The 18,196-nt window shown below is 40.3% G+C and overlaps 2 protein-coding genes across 3 annotated transcripts in view; one reads left to right on the top strand and one right to left on the bottom strand.

Moving 5' to 3' along the window:
• LOC139761649 (succinate-semialdehyde dehydrogenase, mitochondrial-like) overlaps positions 1–18,196 on the bottom strand; it is a 228,420-nt gene that overhangs the window by 109,422 nt on the left and 100,802 nt on the right. The window contains exons 1-3 of one of the 2 annotated variants that reach the window (XM_071685955.1): positions 15,924–16,144; positions 11,076–11,210; positions 650–748 (exon numbers count right to left, since the gene is read on the bottom strand). In XM_071685955.1, coding sequence (XP_071542056.1) covers positions 650–748; positions 11,076–11,210; positions 15,924–15,974 — 285 coding nt within the window. In that variant the 5' untranslated portion in view covers positions 15,975–16,144. Of the gene's footprint in view, positions 1–649; positions 749–11,075; positions 11,211–15,923; positions 16,145–18,196 lie in introns of those variants that run through there. The other variant, XM_071685965.1, reaches the window with a different exon arrangement.
• LOC139761637 (asparagine synthetase domain-containing protein 1) overlaps positions 17,603–18,196 on the top strand; it is a 40,150-nt gene continuing 39,556 nt past the window's right edge. Inside the window, exon 1 of the mRNA XM_071685932.1 lies at positions 17,603–17,741. The gene's annotated coding sequence lies outside the window, so the exon portion shown is untranslated. The remainder of the gene's footprint in view (positions 17,742–18,196) is intronic.

Genomic DNA, 18,196 nt, shown 5'->3' with positions numbered 1-18,196 from the left:
CTTCCGCTTCCATGGTTCCATCCGCTGCCAGATCCACTCCCAGATATCTAAAACACTTCACTTCCTCTAGTTTTTCTCCATTCAAACTCACCTCCCAATTGACTTGACCCTCAACCCTACTGTACCTAATAACCTTGCTCTTATTCACATTTACTCTTAACTTTCTTCTTCCACATACTTTACCAAACTCAGTCACCAGCTTCTGCAGTTTCTCACATGAATCAGCCACCAGCGCTGTATCATCAGCGAACAACAACTGACTCACTTCCCAAGCTCTCTCATCCCCAACAGACTTCATACTTGCCCCTCTTTCCAAAACTCTTGCATTTACCTCCCTAACAACCCCATCCATAAACAAATTAAACAACCATGGAGACATCACACACCCCTGCCGCAAACCTACATTCACATTTGTTAATATAACGGAAAAATAGATTATCTGGTACGAGCAAGTTCCCAAAAGTGGAAAACTAAGTTACCTGAACATTAAAATAAAAGCAAAATTAAAAAATTTTCATTTAGAAATCTTAATGAAACATGCATAAATGCTCTAGAGGTTGAGGACAAATTTCATGAACATGACTAGCATAAGACTGATGTATCCATTCAAAGTCAGCATTTTTATTCCGAAAACCTAATCAGAACATACCTTTGCTGTAGTTCTTTGCCAAGTCTGAAAAGCCTCATATGCAGCATCAATTGCTGCCTGTGTATCAACTTCATCCATATCAGGCACATTAGCAATTACCTGTGTGAAAAATCATACATAGTAAATTTTCTGCAATCATCATTTTGCGACAAATTACATTTTTGAAATTGAATGATTTTAAGAATCTTCATAAAAGACCAAATCAGCAAATAGTCTAGGCACAAAAATTAAAAATACAGTCTAAGGAGCAAACCATATCTAAATACAAAAACAAACATTTTTATACTAATTCAATCCTGACAATTACATTAACGATTGTTGCCTGGCTGCATTTTGATCAGAAGCTCAAAATTTAAAATGGCTCCCAAGTGTTGTGAAACCATTTCACCTCTGCTTCTACTGACCCTATAAGGCTTTCATCCCAAATGCAGTGACAGTATCATAACCAATGAGACAGGAGGTGCTGCCACTATAAAAAGTAAAAAGAAGCTTGAAATTGGAAAAAATCATCAACCTTCAATACCTCAACTACATCAGGGAAATACTTTTTAAATTTGGACAAACACCAGAGGTGTCCTGTCACTTCTTAGTTTTTTTGCCAATTTTTGAGCCTCACTGCCTCTGGAAACACTGTAAGGCACAAAAGGCTAAGAACTGGCACTGGAGTCTACCAGTTATGCCTAGGTTTAAAAGAGATGAGCGACTGAGGGTGATGGGGCTGAATGTGAATGGGATAACTGGTGAGAATAAAAGGAGGGAGCCTGTGGAGAGGTTTAAAAGTTTTAGCATGGATGTTCTAGGGAATGGGGAAACCCATATCCTAGGAAAGGGTGTGTGCAGTGAAAATGGAAATAATGAATGCAAATTATGGGAGGGCATGGAAGGGGGTGTAGTATGGACGGAAATGAGTGAAAATTATCGGGTCAGAGGAAAAGGAGGATGTCCAATTCTGCTATCATCAAGAGTGCGGGAGTTTGTTACAGAGCATAGATGGAATGGATCAAGAATAATAAGGGTGAAGGGAAAGATTGGGAATGTGAAGTATGCATGGGCATGTGTATATGCACCTGTACATATGAAGACGGTACGAGGTAAGGATGAAATGGAGCTTTTCGGGAGAAATTTGAATGACTATACAAGGATGTGTGTTTTATGATGTGTGTCATCATAGGTAATTGAAGGTAGATGCAAGTAAAAGTAAAGTAATGATATCTGAAAGGAAACAGAGAGAAAGCATAGATTTTGTAAAAACATATGGAGTGAAAGAAGAAAGCGTACAAAATTGTACTTTGAACATGGGGGGAAAAAGACTAGGTGAAGTTAGGGAAATATAAATATCTAGGAGCTGTCTTGGGTAAATGTGGTGACATGGGAGGAGAGATAAGGGAGAGAGCAGTACAGGATAGAAGAGTCATCGGGTCCCTTAATAAAATAATGAAGGGTAGTAGTATTAGTATGGCACTGAAGAGAGGATCACAGGACAGCATAGTCCTCCCAACCCTGACCTATGCAGCCAAAACATGAATGTGGAATGAGTCACAGAGGTCAAGAATCCAGGCTGTGGAAATGAGCTACCTGAGACAAGCATATCGTGTGATTAGGTGGAATGAAGAAAGAAATAATGGGGTCTATGAGAGATGTGGGGTGGTAGAATGGGTGAAATATAATACTTTGAAGTTGTTTGGGCATGTGGAAAGAATGCAAGACTGGGTGTTTATGAGGAGAGTGTATGATAGTACAATTAAAGAGGTTGGTGTGAGTGGAAGGACAGGGACAAAAATACTGGAAGAATGCAGAGGGAGGCATGTAAGGACAGGGATAAGTAGAAACTTTTTTGGAGTGGTCACCCTTGACGGGAGTTCCCAGAGAGAACGAGCATCAGAGAAATAGACAAATAGACAGACCAATTCATCTATCATCTGAAGACAGAGTATGATTATCATAAACGCATACATCTTATTCACATCTTTATCGTACAATGCATCATTTTGAGCATAATAATATTTGATCTGTGAAGCTGAACTTTCCAGGATTCTGAAACTTTTCTTTCATGCATGTCCGCTATTTCTCAAAAGAGCAAGGTAACATCCAGAACAGATGGTTTAGCCTTAGAAGATACAAGATCCACTACGGCTCTTTCATTTGTTCCTTCATTTGGACAATAATACAGAAGAGGATAATTTCTAGCCCCTACTCCTGCCCCTCTTGGTCTCCTTGACATGTAGGAGATATGTGGATAGTGTTCTTTCTCCTCCTATCATCAGGGAAATTTATCAGTCTCATAAAAACATGAATTAAGACTTTAAACATGTGACTACACCATGAGAGTTCAACAAAATTGGTATTCTTTACCATTTACACAAAATTATACATCAAATAACAGTGAGTACAACCGTAAGAAATATATTATCATTACAATTTGTCGCTGTCTCCCACATTAGCGAGGTAGCGCAAGGAAACAGACGAAAGAATGGCCCAACCCACCCACATACACATATATATACATACATGCCCACACAAGCACATATACATACCTATACATCTCAATGTATATATTTTTTTTTTTTTTTTTTCATACTATTCGCTATTTCCCGCGATAGCGAGGTAGCGTTAAGAACAGAGGACTGGGCCTTTGAGGGAATATCCTCACCTGGACCTCTTCTCTGTTCCTTCTTTTAGAAAAAAAAAAAAAGAAAAAAAAAAAAAAAAAAAAAAAAAAAGTGAGAGGGGAGGATTTCCAGCCCCCCGCTCCCTCCCCTTTTAGTCGCCTTCTACGACACGCAGGGAATACGTGGGAAGTATTCTTTCTCCCCTATCCCCATATATATATATATATATATATATATATATATATATATATATATATATATAATTTTTTTTTTTTTTTTTTTTTTCATACGATTCGCCATTTCCCGCATTTGCGAGGTAGCATTAAGAACAGAGGACTGGGCCTTAGAGGGAAAATCCTCACCTGGCCCCCTTCTTTTGGAAAATTAAAAAAAAACGAGAGGGGAGGATTTCCAGCCACCCGCTCCCTCCCCTTTTAGTCGCCTTCTACGACATGCAGGGAATACGTGGGAAGTATTCTTTCTCCCCTATCCCCAGGGATAATATATATATATATATATATATATATATACATGTACGTGCACGCGTCCACACACGCAGATGTACGTACCTGCACAGCTTTCCGTGGTTTACCCCAGACGCTTCACGTGCCTTGCTTCGGTCCACTGACAGCACGTCGACCCCTGTGTGCCACATGACTCCAGTTCACTCTATTTCTTGCCCTCCTTTCACCCTCCTGCGTGTTCGGGCCCCGATCGCACAGGGTCTTTTTCGCTCCATCTTTCCACCTCCAATTTGGTCTCCCTCTTCTCCTCGTTCCCTCCACCTCCGACACATGTGTCCTCTTGGTCAGTCTCTCCTCACTCATTCTCTCCATGTGCCCAAGCCATTTCGGGGCACCCTCTTCTGCTCTCTCAACCGCGCTCTTTTTGTTTCCACACATCTCTCTTGCCCTTGCGTTGCTTACTCGATCAGGCCACCTCGCACCGCGCGTTGTCCTCGGGCATCTCATTTCCAGCGCATCCATCCTCCTGCGCACATCTCTGTCCGTGGCCCGCGCCTCGCAACCATACAACGTTGTTGGAGCCACTATTCCCTCAAACGTGCCCATTTTTGCTTTCCGAGATGGTGTCCTCGGCTTCCACACATTTTTCGGGGCTCCCAGGATTTTTGCCCCCTCCCCCGCCCTGTGATCCGCTTCCGCTTCCGTGGTTCCGTCCGCTGACGGATCCGCTCCCGGATGTCTAAAACACTTCACTTCCTCCAGTTTTTCTCCGTTCAGGCTCGCCTCCCAGTTGACTTGACCCTCACCCCTGCTGTGCCTAGTGGCCTTGCTCTTGTTCACATTTGCTCTCGGCTTTCTTCTTCCACGCACTTTGCCAAGCTCAGTCGCCGGCTTCTGCGGTTTCTCACATGAATCGGCCACCGGCGCTGTGTCGTCGGCGAGCAGCAGCTGACTCGCTTCCCGGGCTCTCTCATCCCCAGCAGGCTTCGTGCTTGCCCCTCTTTCCGGGACTCTTGCATTTGCCTCCCTTGCAGCCCCATCCATAAACAAATTGGGCAGCCATGGAGGCATCACACACCCCTGCCGCGGACCTGCATTCGCTGGGAGCCAGTCACTTTCCTCTCTTCCTGCACGTGCACGTGCCTTGCATCCTCGATGGAAACTTTTCGCTGCTTCTAGCAACTTGCCTCCCACACCATATATTCTTGGTACCTTCCACGGAGCATCTCTGTCAACTCTATCATGTGCCTTCTCCAGATCCATGGGTGCTACATACAAATCCCTGGGGATAGAGGAGAAAGAATACTTCCCACGTATTCCCTGCGTGTTGTAGAAGGCGACTAAAAGGGGAGGGAGCGGGTGGCTGGAAATCCTCCCCTCTCTTGTTTTTTTTTAATTTTCCAAAAGAAGGAACAGAGAAGGGAGTCAGGTGAGAATATTCCCTCTAAGGCCCAGTTCTCTGTTCTTAACGCTACCTCGCTAACGCGGGAAATGGCAAATAGTATGAAAAAAAAAAAAAAAAAAAAAATATATATATATATATATATATATATATATATATATATATATATATACACACACACAGACATATACATACACATGTACATAATTCATACTGTCTGCCCTTATTCACTCCCATCGCCACCCCGCCACACATGAAATGACAACCCCTCCCCCCTCATGTGTGCGAGGTAGCGCTAGGAAAAGACAACAAAGGCCACATTCATTCAAACTCAGTCTCTACCTGTCATGTGTAATGTAACGAAACCACAGCTCCCTTTCCACATCCCAGCCCCACAGAACTTTCCATGGTTTACCCCAGACACTTCACATGCTCTGGTTCAATCCACTGACAGCACATCAACCCCGGTATACCACATCGTTCCAATTCACTCTATTCCTTGCACGCCTTTCAACCTCCTGCATGTTCAGGCTCCGATCACTCAAAATCTTTTTCCCTCCATCTTTCCACCTCCAATTTGGTCTCCCACTTCTCCTCGTTCCCTCCACCTCTGACACATATATCCTCTTGGTCAATCTTTCCTCACTCATTCTCTCCATGTGACCAAACCATTTCAAAACATCCTCTTCTGCTCTCTCAGCCACACTCTTTTTATTACCACACATCTCTCTTACCCTATTATTACTTACTCGATCAAACCACCTCACACCACATATTCCTCAAACATCTCATTTCCAGCACATCTACCCTCCTGCGCACAACTCTATCCATAGCCCACGCCTCGCAACCATATAACATTGTTGGAACCACTATTCCCTCAAACATACCCATTTTTGCTTTCCAAGATAATGTTCTCGACTTCCACACATTCTTCAACGCTCCCAGAACTTTCGCCCCCTCCCCCACCCTATAATTCACTTCAACGGTTTCATCCGCTGCCAAATCCACTCCCAGATATCTAAAACGCTTCACTTCCTCCAACTTTCCTCCATTCAAACTTACCTCCCAATTGACTTATCCCTCAACCCTACTGTACCTAATAACCTTGCTCTTATTCACATTTACTCTCAGCTTTTTTTCTTTCACACACTTTACCACACTCAGTCACCAGCTTTTGCAGTTTCTCATATGAATCAGCCACCAGCACTGTATCATCAGTGAACAACAACTGACCCACTTCCCAAGCTCTCTCATCCACAACAGACTTCATACTTGCCCCTCTTTCCAAACCTCTTGCATTCACCTCCCTAACAACCCCATCCATAAACAAATTAAACAACCATGGAGACATCACACACCCCTGCCGCAAACCTACATTCACTGAGAACCATTCACTTTCCTCTCTTCCTACATGTACACATGCCTTACATCCTCAATAAAAACTTTTCACTGCTTCTAACAACTTGTCTCCCACACCATATATTCTTAGTACCGTCCATAGAGCATCTCTATCAACTCTATCATATGCCTTCTCCAGATCCATAAATGCCACATACAAATCCATTTGCTTTTCTAAGTATTTCTCAAATACATTCTTCAAAGCAAACACCTGATCCACACATCCTCTAACACTTCTAACCATACTGCTCTTCCCCAATCTGATTCTCTGTACATACTTTCACCCTCTCAATCAATACCCTCCCATATAATTTCCCAGGAATATTCAACAAACTTGTACCTCTGTAATTTGAGCACTCACTCTTATCCCCTTTGCCTTTGTACAATGGCACTATGCACGCATTCCGCCAATCCTCAGGCACCTCACCATGAGTCATACATACATTAAATAACCTTACCAACCAGTCAACAATACAGTCACCCCCTTTTTTAATAAATTCCACTGCAATACCATCCAAACCTGCTGCCTTGCCGGCTTTCATCTTCCACAAAGCTTTTACTACCTCTTCTCTGTTTACCAAATCATTCTCCCTAAACCTTTCACTTCGCACACCACCTTGACCAAAACACCCTATATCTGCCACTCTATCATCTAACACATTCAACAAACCTTTAAAATACTCACTCCATCTCCTTCCCTTTTATGATGCATAAATTTCGGCTCTTTACCATGTATCACTAATCCATCAGCATTTGTATACAATACTTTTGGTTAACCATTAACACTGCCTAACATTTCTGGCTTCTCTGCAGTACTGTCCTTCTGCCTCGTTAGGTGTCTTTTTTTGCATTCTGACTGTATTCTTTGCTTTTTCTTTCCCTTTTGTTCTTTGGTGTATCATGCTTCATGGATACGCTACTGAATTCCACCTCATTTTTATGTTTCTTATCCTGTCTTCGTAGCTCCTGGCTAGATGACTCCAAATCAATTATAACCATAAGTAGTCATCCTTTTTTATCTTGATTATAACTACCAATTCATCCTCTCTCCTTTATCAAAGTGATTACATCTAGTAATTTCATTGCCTCTAGTACCCCTTTACGGAGCATTCTTCTTCTGTCCTCTTTAATTGGTGTATGCTCTACATCCAATTCGAAAACAACTAAAAATTTATGTTAATCACATTCCTCGTTAATCATTCTTTTGGTTCAGGTGCCACCCACCTTGCAGCTCAGTCCATCAAGTTTTAAGTTCCACAGGGCACAGCACAAATGCATGAGGGAAAAGAAAAAAGATAACATATACATTATCTTCTCCTACCCCACACCCAATTGCCACCCACTGACTCAGAAGGTAGTGCCAGGAAAGAGATGAAGAAAGGCAACATCTGCTCACACTCATTCTCTAGCTGTCATGTGTAATGAACCAAAATCACAGCTCCCTTGTTCAATCCACTGATTGCACAGTGACCCCAGTATATCACATCTTTCCAATTCAGTCTATTCTGTACACAGCTTTCACCCTCCTGCATGTTCAGGTCCCCACAGCTCAAATCTTTTTCACTCTATTCTTCCACCTCCAGTTTGGTCTCACAGTTCTCCTTGTTCCCACCTCTGACACATATACCCTCTTTGTCACACTTTCCCCACTCATTTTCTCCATATGTCCAAACTATTTCAACACACCCTCTTCTGCTCTCTCAACCACAGCTTTCTTACTACCACACATCTCTCTTACCCTTTCATTATTTACTCAATCAAACCACCTCACAGCATATAATGTCCTCAAACATTTCATTTCCAACACATATACCCTCCTTTAAACAACTCTATTCATAGCCCATGCCTCACATCCATATAATATTGAAGGAACTACTATTCCTTCAAACACCCATTTTTGCTCTCCAAGATAATGTTCTCTCTTTCCACACATGCTTCATCACTCCCAGAGCCTTCGCCCCCTCCCAACCCTATGACTTACTTCCGCTTCCATGATTCCCTTTATTTGTAAACTCCCAGGTATCTAAAACACTTCACTTCCTCCAATTTTTCTTCATTCAAACTTACATCTCAAACAACTAATCTTTCATGTTTAGGTGCCACCCAGCTTGCAACTCAGTACATCAGTTTTTGTGTTCCATGGGACACAGCACAAATGCATGAAGGAAGAGAAAAAAAGATAACATAAACATTCTCTTCTCCAACTCCACACCTAATCGCCACCCACTGAGTCAGCAAGTTAGTGCCAGGACACAGATGAAGAAAGGATACATCTGCTCATGGTCATTCTCTAGCTGTCATGTGTAATGCACTGAAACCCCAGCTCCCTATCCACATCCAAGCCCCAAAGATCTTTCCATGGTTTACCCCGGACATTTCACATGCCCTTGTTCAATCTAGTGTTTGCACAATGACCCCAAGATACCACATCTTTCCAATTCACACTATTCTGTGCATACCTTTCACCCTACCACATGTTCAGGTCCCCATTGCTCAAAATCTTTTTCACTCTATCCTTCCATCTTCAATTTGGTCTCCCAGTTCTCCTTGTCCCCATCTCTGACACATACACCTTCTTTGTCAATCTTCCCTCACTCATTCTCTCCATATGTCCAAACCATTTCAACACACCCTTTTCTGCTCTCTCAACCACATTCATTCTATTTCCACACATCTCTCTCACCCTTTCATTACTTACTTGATCAAACCACCTCACACCACATATTGTCCTTAAATATTTCATTTCCAGCACATTTACCCTTCTCTACACAAACCCATCTATAGCCCACGCCTCATCCATATAATATTGTTGGAACTACTATTCCTTCAAACATGCCCATTTTTTCTCCAGAGATAATGTTCTCTCTTTCACTCCCAGAACCTTCGCCCCCTATGACACACTTCCACTTCCATGGTTCCATTCACTGCTAAGTCCACTCTCAGGTATCTAAAACACTTCACTTCCTCTAATTTTTCTTTGTTCAAACTCACATCCCAACTAATTCATCCCTCAACCCAGCTGAACCTAATAACCTTGCTCTTATTCACATTTACTCTCAACTTTTTCCTTTCAAACACTTTTCCAAACTTAGTCATTAACTTCTGCAGTTTCTCACTTGAATCAGCTACCAGTGCTGTATTATCAGCGAACAACTGACTCACTTCCCAGGCCCTCTCACTCCCTCTCACTACAAACTTGCCCCCTCTCCCCCCAAAACTCTTGCATTTACCTCCTTCACCACCCCACCCATATACAAATTAAACAGCCACATTGACCTCACACACCCTTACTGCAGAGCAACCTTCACTGGGGACAAATCATTCTCCTCTCTTCCTACTCATCCATACACCTTACATCCTTGATCAAAATTTCTCACTGCATCACTATCATATGCCTTCTCTAGATTCTTAAGTGCCAGATACAAATCCATCTGTTTTTCTAAGTATTTCTTACACACATTCTTCAAAGCAAACACCTGATCCACACATCCTCTACCACTTCTGAAACCGCACTACTTCTCCCCAATCTGATGCTGTGTAGAAGCCTTCATCCTCTGTAAATATCCTCCCATAAAATTTTCCAGGTATACTAAACAAACTTATGCCTTTGTAGTTTGCATGCTCATCTTTATCCCCTTGGCCTTTATACAATGGAACTATGCAAGCATTCTGCCAATCCTCAGGCAATTCACCATGATCCAAACATAAGATGACTATCCTTCCCAGCCAATCCCCAACACAAGTTATCCCCTTTTTTTTAATAAACTCAACTGCAATACCATCCACTCCTGCCACTTTGCCGGATTTCATCTGTTGATTCGAGTGAGAAACTGCAAAAATTGGTGACCGAGTTGGAAAAATGTGAAAAAGGAGTAAATCTGAATAACAGCAAGGTTATATGGTTCACTAGGGTTGGGGGACAAGTAAGCTTGAATGGAGAAAAATTGGAGGAAGTGAAGTGTTTTTGATATCTGGGAGTGGACTTAGCAGCAAATGGAACCATGGAAGTGGAAGTGAGTCATAGGGTGGGGTAGGGGGTGAAGGTTCTGGGAGCGATAAAGAGTGTGTGGAAAGAGAGAATATTATCTCAGAGAGCAAAAATGGGTATGTCTGAAGGAATAGCAGTTCCAATAATATCATAAGGTTGCAAGGCATGGGCTATAGATAGGGTTGTATAAAGAAGGGTGGATGTGTTGGAAATGAAAGGTCTCAGGTGGTTTGATCGAGTAAATAATGAAAGGGTAAGGTAGATGTGGTTTGGGCATATGGAGAGAATGAGTGAGGAAAGGTTGGCAAAGAGGATATATGTGTCAGAGGCAGAGGGAACAAGGAGAAATGGAAGACCAAATTGAAGGTGGAAGGATAGAGTGAAAAATATTTTGAGCAAATGGGGCCTGAACATACAGTTTCAAACCTTCATTTTCAAGATATCCAGGAAAATATCTCATTCTGAAGAGACAGACTGCTAAGAGAGAAATATTTCCTATATACTTTACAAAAAAACAACTTGTGTTCAGGAATGAACTTCATATTTCATTTCATTAGGAACAAACCTTTCTGGTGGATGGATTGGTGACAGGGAAGAGTTTACCATTAGATGCTGATACCCATTTTCCACCGATGTAAGCTTCTTGGCGTAATAATGAGGCAAAACGTAGTCCATGTCCTTTTAGCATCTCCATCAAATGCTGAAACAAATTTCCATATATGTAAATATTATAAACTGTGAACTATGAAAAACTCTTTCTTTCTAGGTCAATGTCCCTCAAGCTAATAGAGAATTTCTAGGATCTTCAAGGGTTATAGACCTCTAAATCCCTTGCCTTCTGGTGAGGTAGACCCTTCACTCCTTACATGCTTAATTGGTAGTGATGACATTGTCATCTCCTAGCCATCATACCAACCTGTATTTTAATTCTTGGATCTGATTTGAGTTTGTGGGATTTGTAAGGTACTAGAACCTTATGATTATTCAGTACTCTTTTGCATGAAAAAGATATCTAAAAACTCAAATAGTTTACATGATATATATTTTTGCTTCCATTAAATCAATGGTGTCAAGGGGAGATTTGGGTTTAACACTATACAATGAATCCTTTGCCAACTTAAGGGATTTATCAATGATAGCCTTAGGATACTTCAACTTGGATCCAATAGAATATATCTTCTCAAACTCATTTTTAATAAACTGTACACTGCATAAACATAATGCCTCTTAGTTCTCCCTTTTAGTAATAATTTTACATTACTTTCCATGTTGTGTAAAACCTTTAATGTAAATGTTGCCGTAAGCAACAACAATACTATACAGAATATCTAAACAGGAATTCACCAGAAAGTTCTGTAGGCTGTGTTTATAGAGTACCATGTAAAAATTGTTTATGTTGGGCAAACTGGTAAGGATTTTGTTAGACTTAAGCAACATAGGATAAGAATCACCACTCTCTTCACCCCAACATTCTTCTTTTCTGAAAACCTCTACAAATCTTCACCTTCGCCTCCACAAGATAATGATCAGACATCCCTCCAGTTGCACCTCTAAGCACATTAACATCCTAAAGTCTCTCTTTTGCACGCCTATCAATTACTACATAATCCAATAACACTCTCTCGCCATCTCTCCTACTTACATACGTATACTTATGTATATCTCTTTTTAAACCAGGTATTCCCAATTACCAGTCCTTTTTCAGCACATAAATCTACAAGCTCTTCGCCATTTCCATTTACAACACTGAACACCCTATGTACACCAATTATTCCCTCAACTTCAACATTACTCACCTTTGCATTCAAATCACCCATCACTATAACCCGGTCTCATGCATCAAAACTACCAACACACTCACTCAGCTGCTCCCAAAACACTTGCCTCTCATGATCTTTCTTCTCATGCCCAGGTGCATATGCACCAATAATCACCCTTCTCTCTCCATCCACTTTCAGTTTTACCCATATCAATCTAGAGTTTACTTTCTTACACTCTCATCACATACTCCCACCCCTGACTTTACTCCCCATTCCCAAACCAGTCTTCCCCTTTACCCTTGATGTCTTCGTTTCACCCAGAGCCAAAACATCAAGGTTCCTTTCCTCAAACATACTACCTATCTCTCCTTTTTTCTCATCTTGGTTACATCCACACACATTTAGGCACCCCAATCTGAGCCTTCGAGGAGGATGAGCACTCCCCGTGTGACTCCTTCTGTTTCCCCTTTTAGAAAGTTAAAATACAAGGAGGGGAGTGTTTCCAACCCCACGCTCCCATCCTCTTTAGTCGCCTTCTATGACACGTGAGGAATGCGTGGGAAGTATTCTTTCTCCCCTATCCCCAGGGATAGGGGAGAAAGTGTATGCAAGAATATTTAATTGACATTGATTGAAGTGACTGAATACAGAATAAGTGAAGAGCAAAGGGGTTTCAGGAAAGGTAGATGCATGGATCAGGTTTTTGTAGTAAAGATGAAACTAGAAAAATATTTTAAGGTGTATGCAGCTTTTATGGATAGGGAGAAAGCATATAACAGAGTCGAGTGGAAAGCTTTGTGGGATATGTTATAGGGGAGACAACTGATGGATGGTGTAAAAGCCTTCTATAGAGGAGAAAATGCATGTGTAAGAGCATGTAGGTGTGAGGCAGGGTATTGAGTGGCAGGATGAAGAAGTAAATTTGCTAGTGAAAGAGAAAAGAGGGGCATTTGGAAAATACTTGCAGGGAAGCAGTGCAAATGACGAGGAGATGTATAAAAGAAAGCAGCAGGAGGTCAAGAGAAAGATACAGGGGTTGAGAAAGATGGCAAATGAGAGTTGGGGTGAGAAAATATCATTAAACTTTCAGGAGAATAAAAAGATGTTTCGGAAGGAGGTAAATAATGTACTCAAGACAAAAGAACAAATGGGAACATTGGTGAAAGGGGCAAGTAAGGTAGTAATAACAGGCAGTGGTGAAGTTGGGAGATGGAGCAAGTATTTTGAAGGTTTGTTGAATGTGTTTGATGATGGAGTGGCAGATATAGGGTGTCTTGGTCTGGGCAGTGAGCAAAGTGAGAGGGTCAAGGAGAATGGTTTGGTTACGAGAAGAGGTAGTGAAAGCTTTGTGGAAGATGAAATCTGGCAAGAAGGCTGGTTTGGATGGTATTGCTGTGGAATTTATCAAAAGAAAAGGGGGTGACTGTGTCGTTCATTGGTTAGTAAAGATATTCAATGTATGTATGGACCATAGTGAAGTGTCTGAGGATTGGCAGAATGCATGCATAGCATCACCGTACAAAGGCAAAGGGGATATAGGTGAGTGTTCAAACTACACAGGCATAAGTTTGTTGAATATTCCTGGGAAATCATATTGGAAAGCATCAGACTGGGGAAAAGAAGTTTGATTCTAGAAGTGATAAAGGATGTGTGGATCAGGTATTTGCTTTGAAGTATGTATGTGAGAAATACTTAGAAAAATAGATCGATTTGTATGTGGCATTTATGGAACTAGAGAAGGGACGTCATAGGGTTGATAGAGATGCTTCGTGGAAGGTTTTAAGAGTATATGTGGGAGGTAAGTTGCTAGAAGCAGTGAAAAGTTTTTACCTACGATGTAAGGCATTTGTACAAATAGGAAGAGAGGAGAGTGATTGGTTCCCAGTGAATGTTGGTCTGCAGCAGGGGTGTGTGTGTCTTCATGGTTGTTTAATTTGTTTATGGATGGGGTGATCGAGGAGGTAAATGCAAGAGTTTTGGAGAGAAAGCCTGAGATGTGAGTCAGTTGTTGTTTGCCGACGATACAGCTCTGGTAGCTGATTCAAGTGAGAAACTGTAGAAGTTGGTGACTGAGTTTGGAAAAGTGTGTGAAAGGAGAAGTTGCAAGTAAATGTGAATAAGAGCAAGGTTATTAAGTTCAGTAGGGTTAAGGAACAAGTTAATTGGGATGTAAGTTTGAATGGAGAAAAAATGGAAGTGAAGTGTTTTAGATATCTGGGAGTGGACTTAGCAGTGGATGGAACTATGGAAGCAGAAGTGAGTCACACGGTGGGGGAGAGGGCGAAGGTTTTGGGAGTGAAGAGAATGTTATCTTTGAGAGCAAAAATGGGTATGTTTGAAGGAATAGTAGTTCCAACAATGTTATATGGTTGCAAAGCACGGGCTACAGATAGGGTTGGACGGAGGAGAGTGGATGTGTTGGAAATGAAATGTTTATGGACAATATGTGCTGTGAGGTGGTTTGACCGAGTAAGTAATGAAAGGGTAAGGGGGATATAAGGAAATAAAAAGAGTATGTTTGAGAGAGAAGAGGGTGTGTTGAAATGGTCTGGACATATGGAGAGAATGATGGAAGGAAAGATTGACAAACAGGACATATGTGTCAGAGGAGGAGGGAGCAAGGAGAAGCAGCAGACCAAATTGGAGGTAGAAGGATGGAGTGAAAAAGATTTTAAACAATCGGGGCCTGAACATACAGGAGGGGGAAAGGCATGCAGGGAATTGAGTGAATTGGAACGATGTGGTATACCAGGGTCGACGTGCTGTCAGTGGACTGAACTAGGGCATGTGAAGCGTCTGGGGTAAACCATGGAAAGGTCTGTGCGGCCTGGATGTGGATAGGGAGCTGTGGTTTCGATGCATTGCACATGTCGGCTAGAAACTGAATGTAAAGTATTTCATCTTAACTGTTCTAATATGTGATTGGTGACAGGTTAGGGAAAGTAACTCCCAGGTCAGTCTCACACACAGAATCCTGAAACTTATTTTGCAGCTAGAAAATATTGGAGCCTTTCTTTACTGTATCCCATCCTCATTAACTGTGCATGTAATTCTTTTTTCAAAAAAGGCATTTTGATCCTGATATATAAGCTGAATACTTCAATGGGGTTGACAAATATGATGTTTTGATTCTTTGGTATAACAACACAGACATGACTAAAGAAAATGATATTTAAACATTAACATGATCACTGCACATTATTCCCTTATTACAATTCCAATAATAGGATCACCATTGATACTTTAAGTTAAAATCGCTGTGCCTCTGAGTAAACTGTTACCTTGGTGTGAATGCTTTAATGTTATGGACTGATTCTGTAGGCTGTAACACCTGTTAGAGTTCTCACAGCATCCAACATCAATTACATGTTAAGTGATAATTTCTAATCCAAAAATAATGTTACTCAAACATTAAGGGCACACTCAAAAAATATTTGTGTGTATATGTATATATATATATATATATATATATATATATATATATATATATATATATATATATATATATATACATATATATATATATATAGCTAAGTATCTTTCATAGACTAGGCACCTCGGATGCGGGTACATCCTAATAAAATTTAACAAGACCCATTTAACGAAGGTTTCACCTTACAAAGTAACATGCCACCTCCAAACTCTGTTTTTACCATTTGCTGATGATGTCTGAGGATAGTCCCGACCAAAGGAAAAACTGTCATCCTGTTAACAAGGTCTAGGACTGGATTTTGCCGGTAATGTTCCTCTCAGCAGCTGTACGTCAGAGGTGTGCAGGCAACTGAGCTGGCAAGTGACTAACGATTCGAACCGAGACCAATCTTTCGCTATAGTCGATACAGCTGTTCACGGCGTCCCAGCTTCCAACCTTCATTTCAGATAACATATCCTATCGAAGAAAAATACTAAAAATCACTCTCTCTATCTTCCTATCTTATAAAGCACAAATACCCACACTGATTGTGTCTTGTATTTAAGATAACCTATCAAGGTCAAGAAAAATATAGACAAATACAACGAAGCTAATATTTCTGATTTGGAGTGAATTAACTTTAGTGTGTATATATATATATATATATATATATATATATATATATATATATATATATATATATATATATATTGCGCTTCACTAGCCGTAACTTAGACGGTAATCATCAAATTGTGTGCTTTCATTAGTGGTAATTTTGGTCTGTCTAATCATGATATGGGCTCAAGAGTTAAAATCAAAGGCTAAAATACTAAGAAACTGGTGCTGTTCGCTGAAGTAAATGATCATACCGAACAATTCTTATCTTATGCCCTAAATGCATTTACTCTTTGCACAAAAACAGGTATTAGAACTTGAATGGCGATCACAGAAACTGAATTTACCTTTTGATGAAATTAAGGATGTTATGATTTCCTTGTCATAATCAGCTGAGGATAATGGAGCTCATGCTGCTGCATTGGATTGATGATATATTTTGAATGATTCTAGTACAACTGTACGAAAATCATATCATGGATTGTTACAGTAGGATTCTGTATTAACCTGTGACGAACAACGAATAGTACATTGATTGGGGGAAGGTTTCTCAGGGTAGTGTTAATTTCATTTATGTACATCAGTAGTTTTACCGGAGAAATAAAACTGACCCAGGAAACCTAACTTGCTCCAATGCTTTAGGATTTTTTTTCAAGATGAATGTTACTGGCTGAATAATAATTCTGGTGTAAAAGAATTGCCATCCATCGTTATTTATGGCATTCCTTATACTTAACAGAGATGATTTAAAAGAATAGGTGTGATGCATTGAATAATTAATGTTACTAAATGTTACACACCATAAAGTGTGCAGGACTTAGAGGGAAATTACAAAATCACTTTTAGAATAACTTTGCTTACATACACAAACCTAACAACCAAACTATATATATATATATATATATATATATATATATATATATATATATATATATATATATATATATATATATATATATATATATATATTTCTTTCTTTTCTTTCATACTATTCGCCATTTCCCGCGTCAGCGAGGTAGCGTTAAGAACAGAGGACTGGGCCTCTGAGGAAACATCCTCATCCAGCCCCCTTCTCTGTTCCTTCCTTTGGAAAAAAAAAAAAAAAGAGAGAGGGGAGGATTTCTAGCCCCCTGCTCCCTTCCCTTTTAGTCGCCTTCTACGACACGCAGGGAATACGTGGGAAGTATTCTTTCTCCCCTATCCCCAGGGAATATATATATATATATATATATATATATATATATATATATATATATATATATATATATATATATATATACTTTCTTTGGTGGGGGGGTAGATTTGGTTGGTTAATCTGTATTTCAACCCACAATTTCCTCTCTCTAAAAGCCTTGCTTCCACTGTGGGGACAACCTCATGTGACTAACTTATAATGTACATTAATCAACTGTGCAATACATTATCTTTGCAACTTTAATTAAAGGTATGTGCTTTGGCAGTGAATGCATTTTTGGTAGTGAATGCATTATTACCAGTTTTGGTCAACTCTTAGTAATTAATGTGTTTTCTTACAATGGTAATTTATTGATAATAATCTAGCTCTACATTGCAATTACCTTTAAGAAATGGCTTCTTTTGGTTTAGGTATTTCTATTATTCGTTGTGAATGCAAAAATTCCCATGGAGGAATGACTGTCTTATTTTTTCAAAATGAATGAAAAACAAAACAATAACACTTTATATGTATATTTGCGTGTGTGGACGTATGTATATACATGTGTATGGGGGGGGCTTGGGCCATTTCTTTCGTCTGTTTCCTTGCGCTACCTCGCAAACGCGGGAGACAGCGACAAAGTATAATAAAAAAAAAATAATAACACTTTATCAGGGAAAGAGTGGGGTTGATTATTATAGAATTGAATAATACACATGCAGAAG

The sequence above is a fragment of the Panulirus ornatus genome, chromosome 3 (assembly GCF_036320965.1).
Source record: "Panulirus ornatus isolate Po-2019 chromosome 3, ASM3632096v1, whole genome shotgun sequence".
Lineage (NCBI taxonomy): Eukaryota > Metazoa > Arthropoda > Malacostraca > Decapoda > Palinuridae > Panulirus > Panulirus ornatus.
This window is presented reverse-complemented; position numbering and strand designations above follow the sequence as displayed.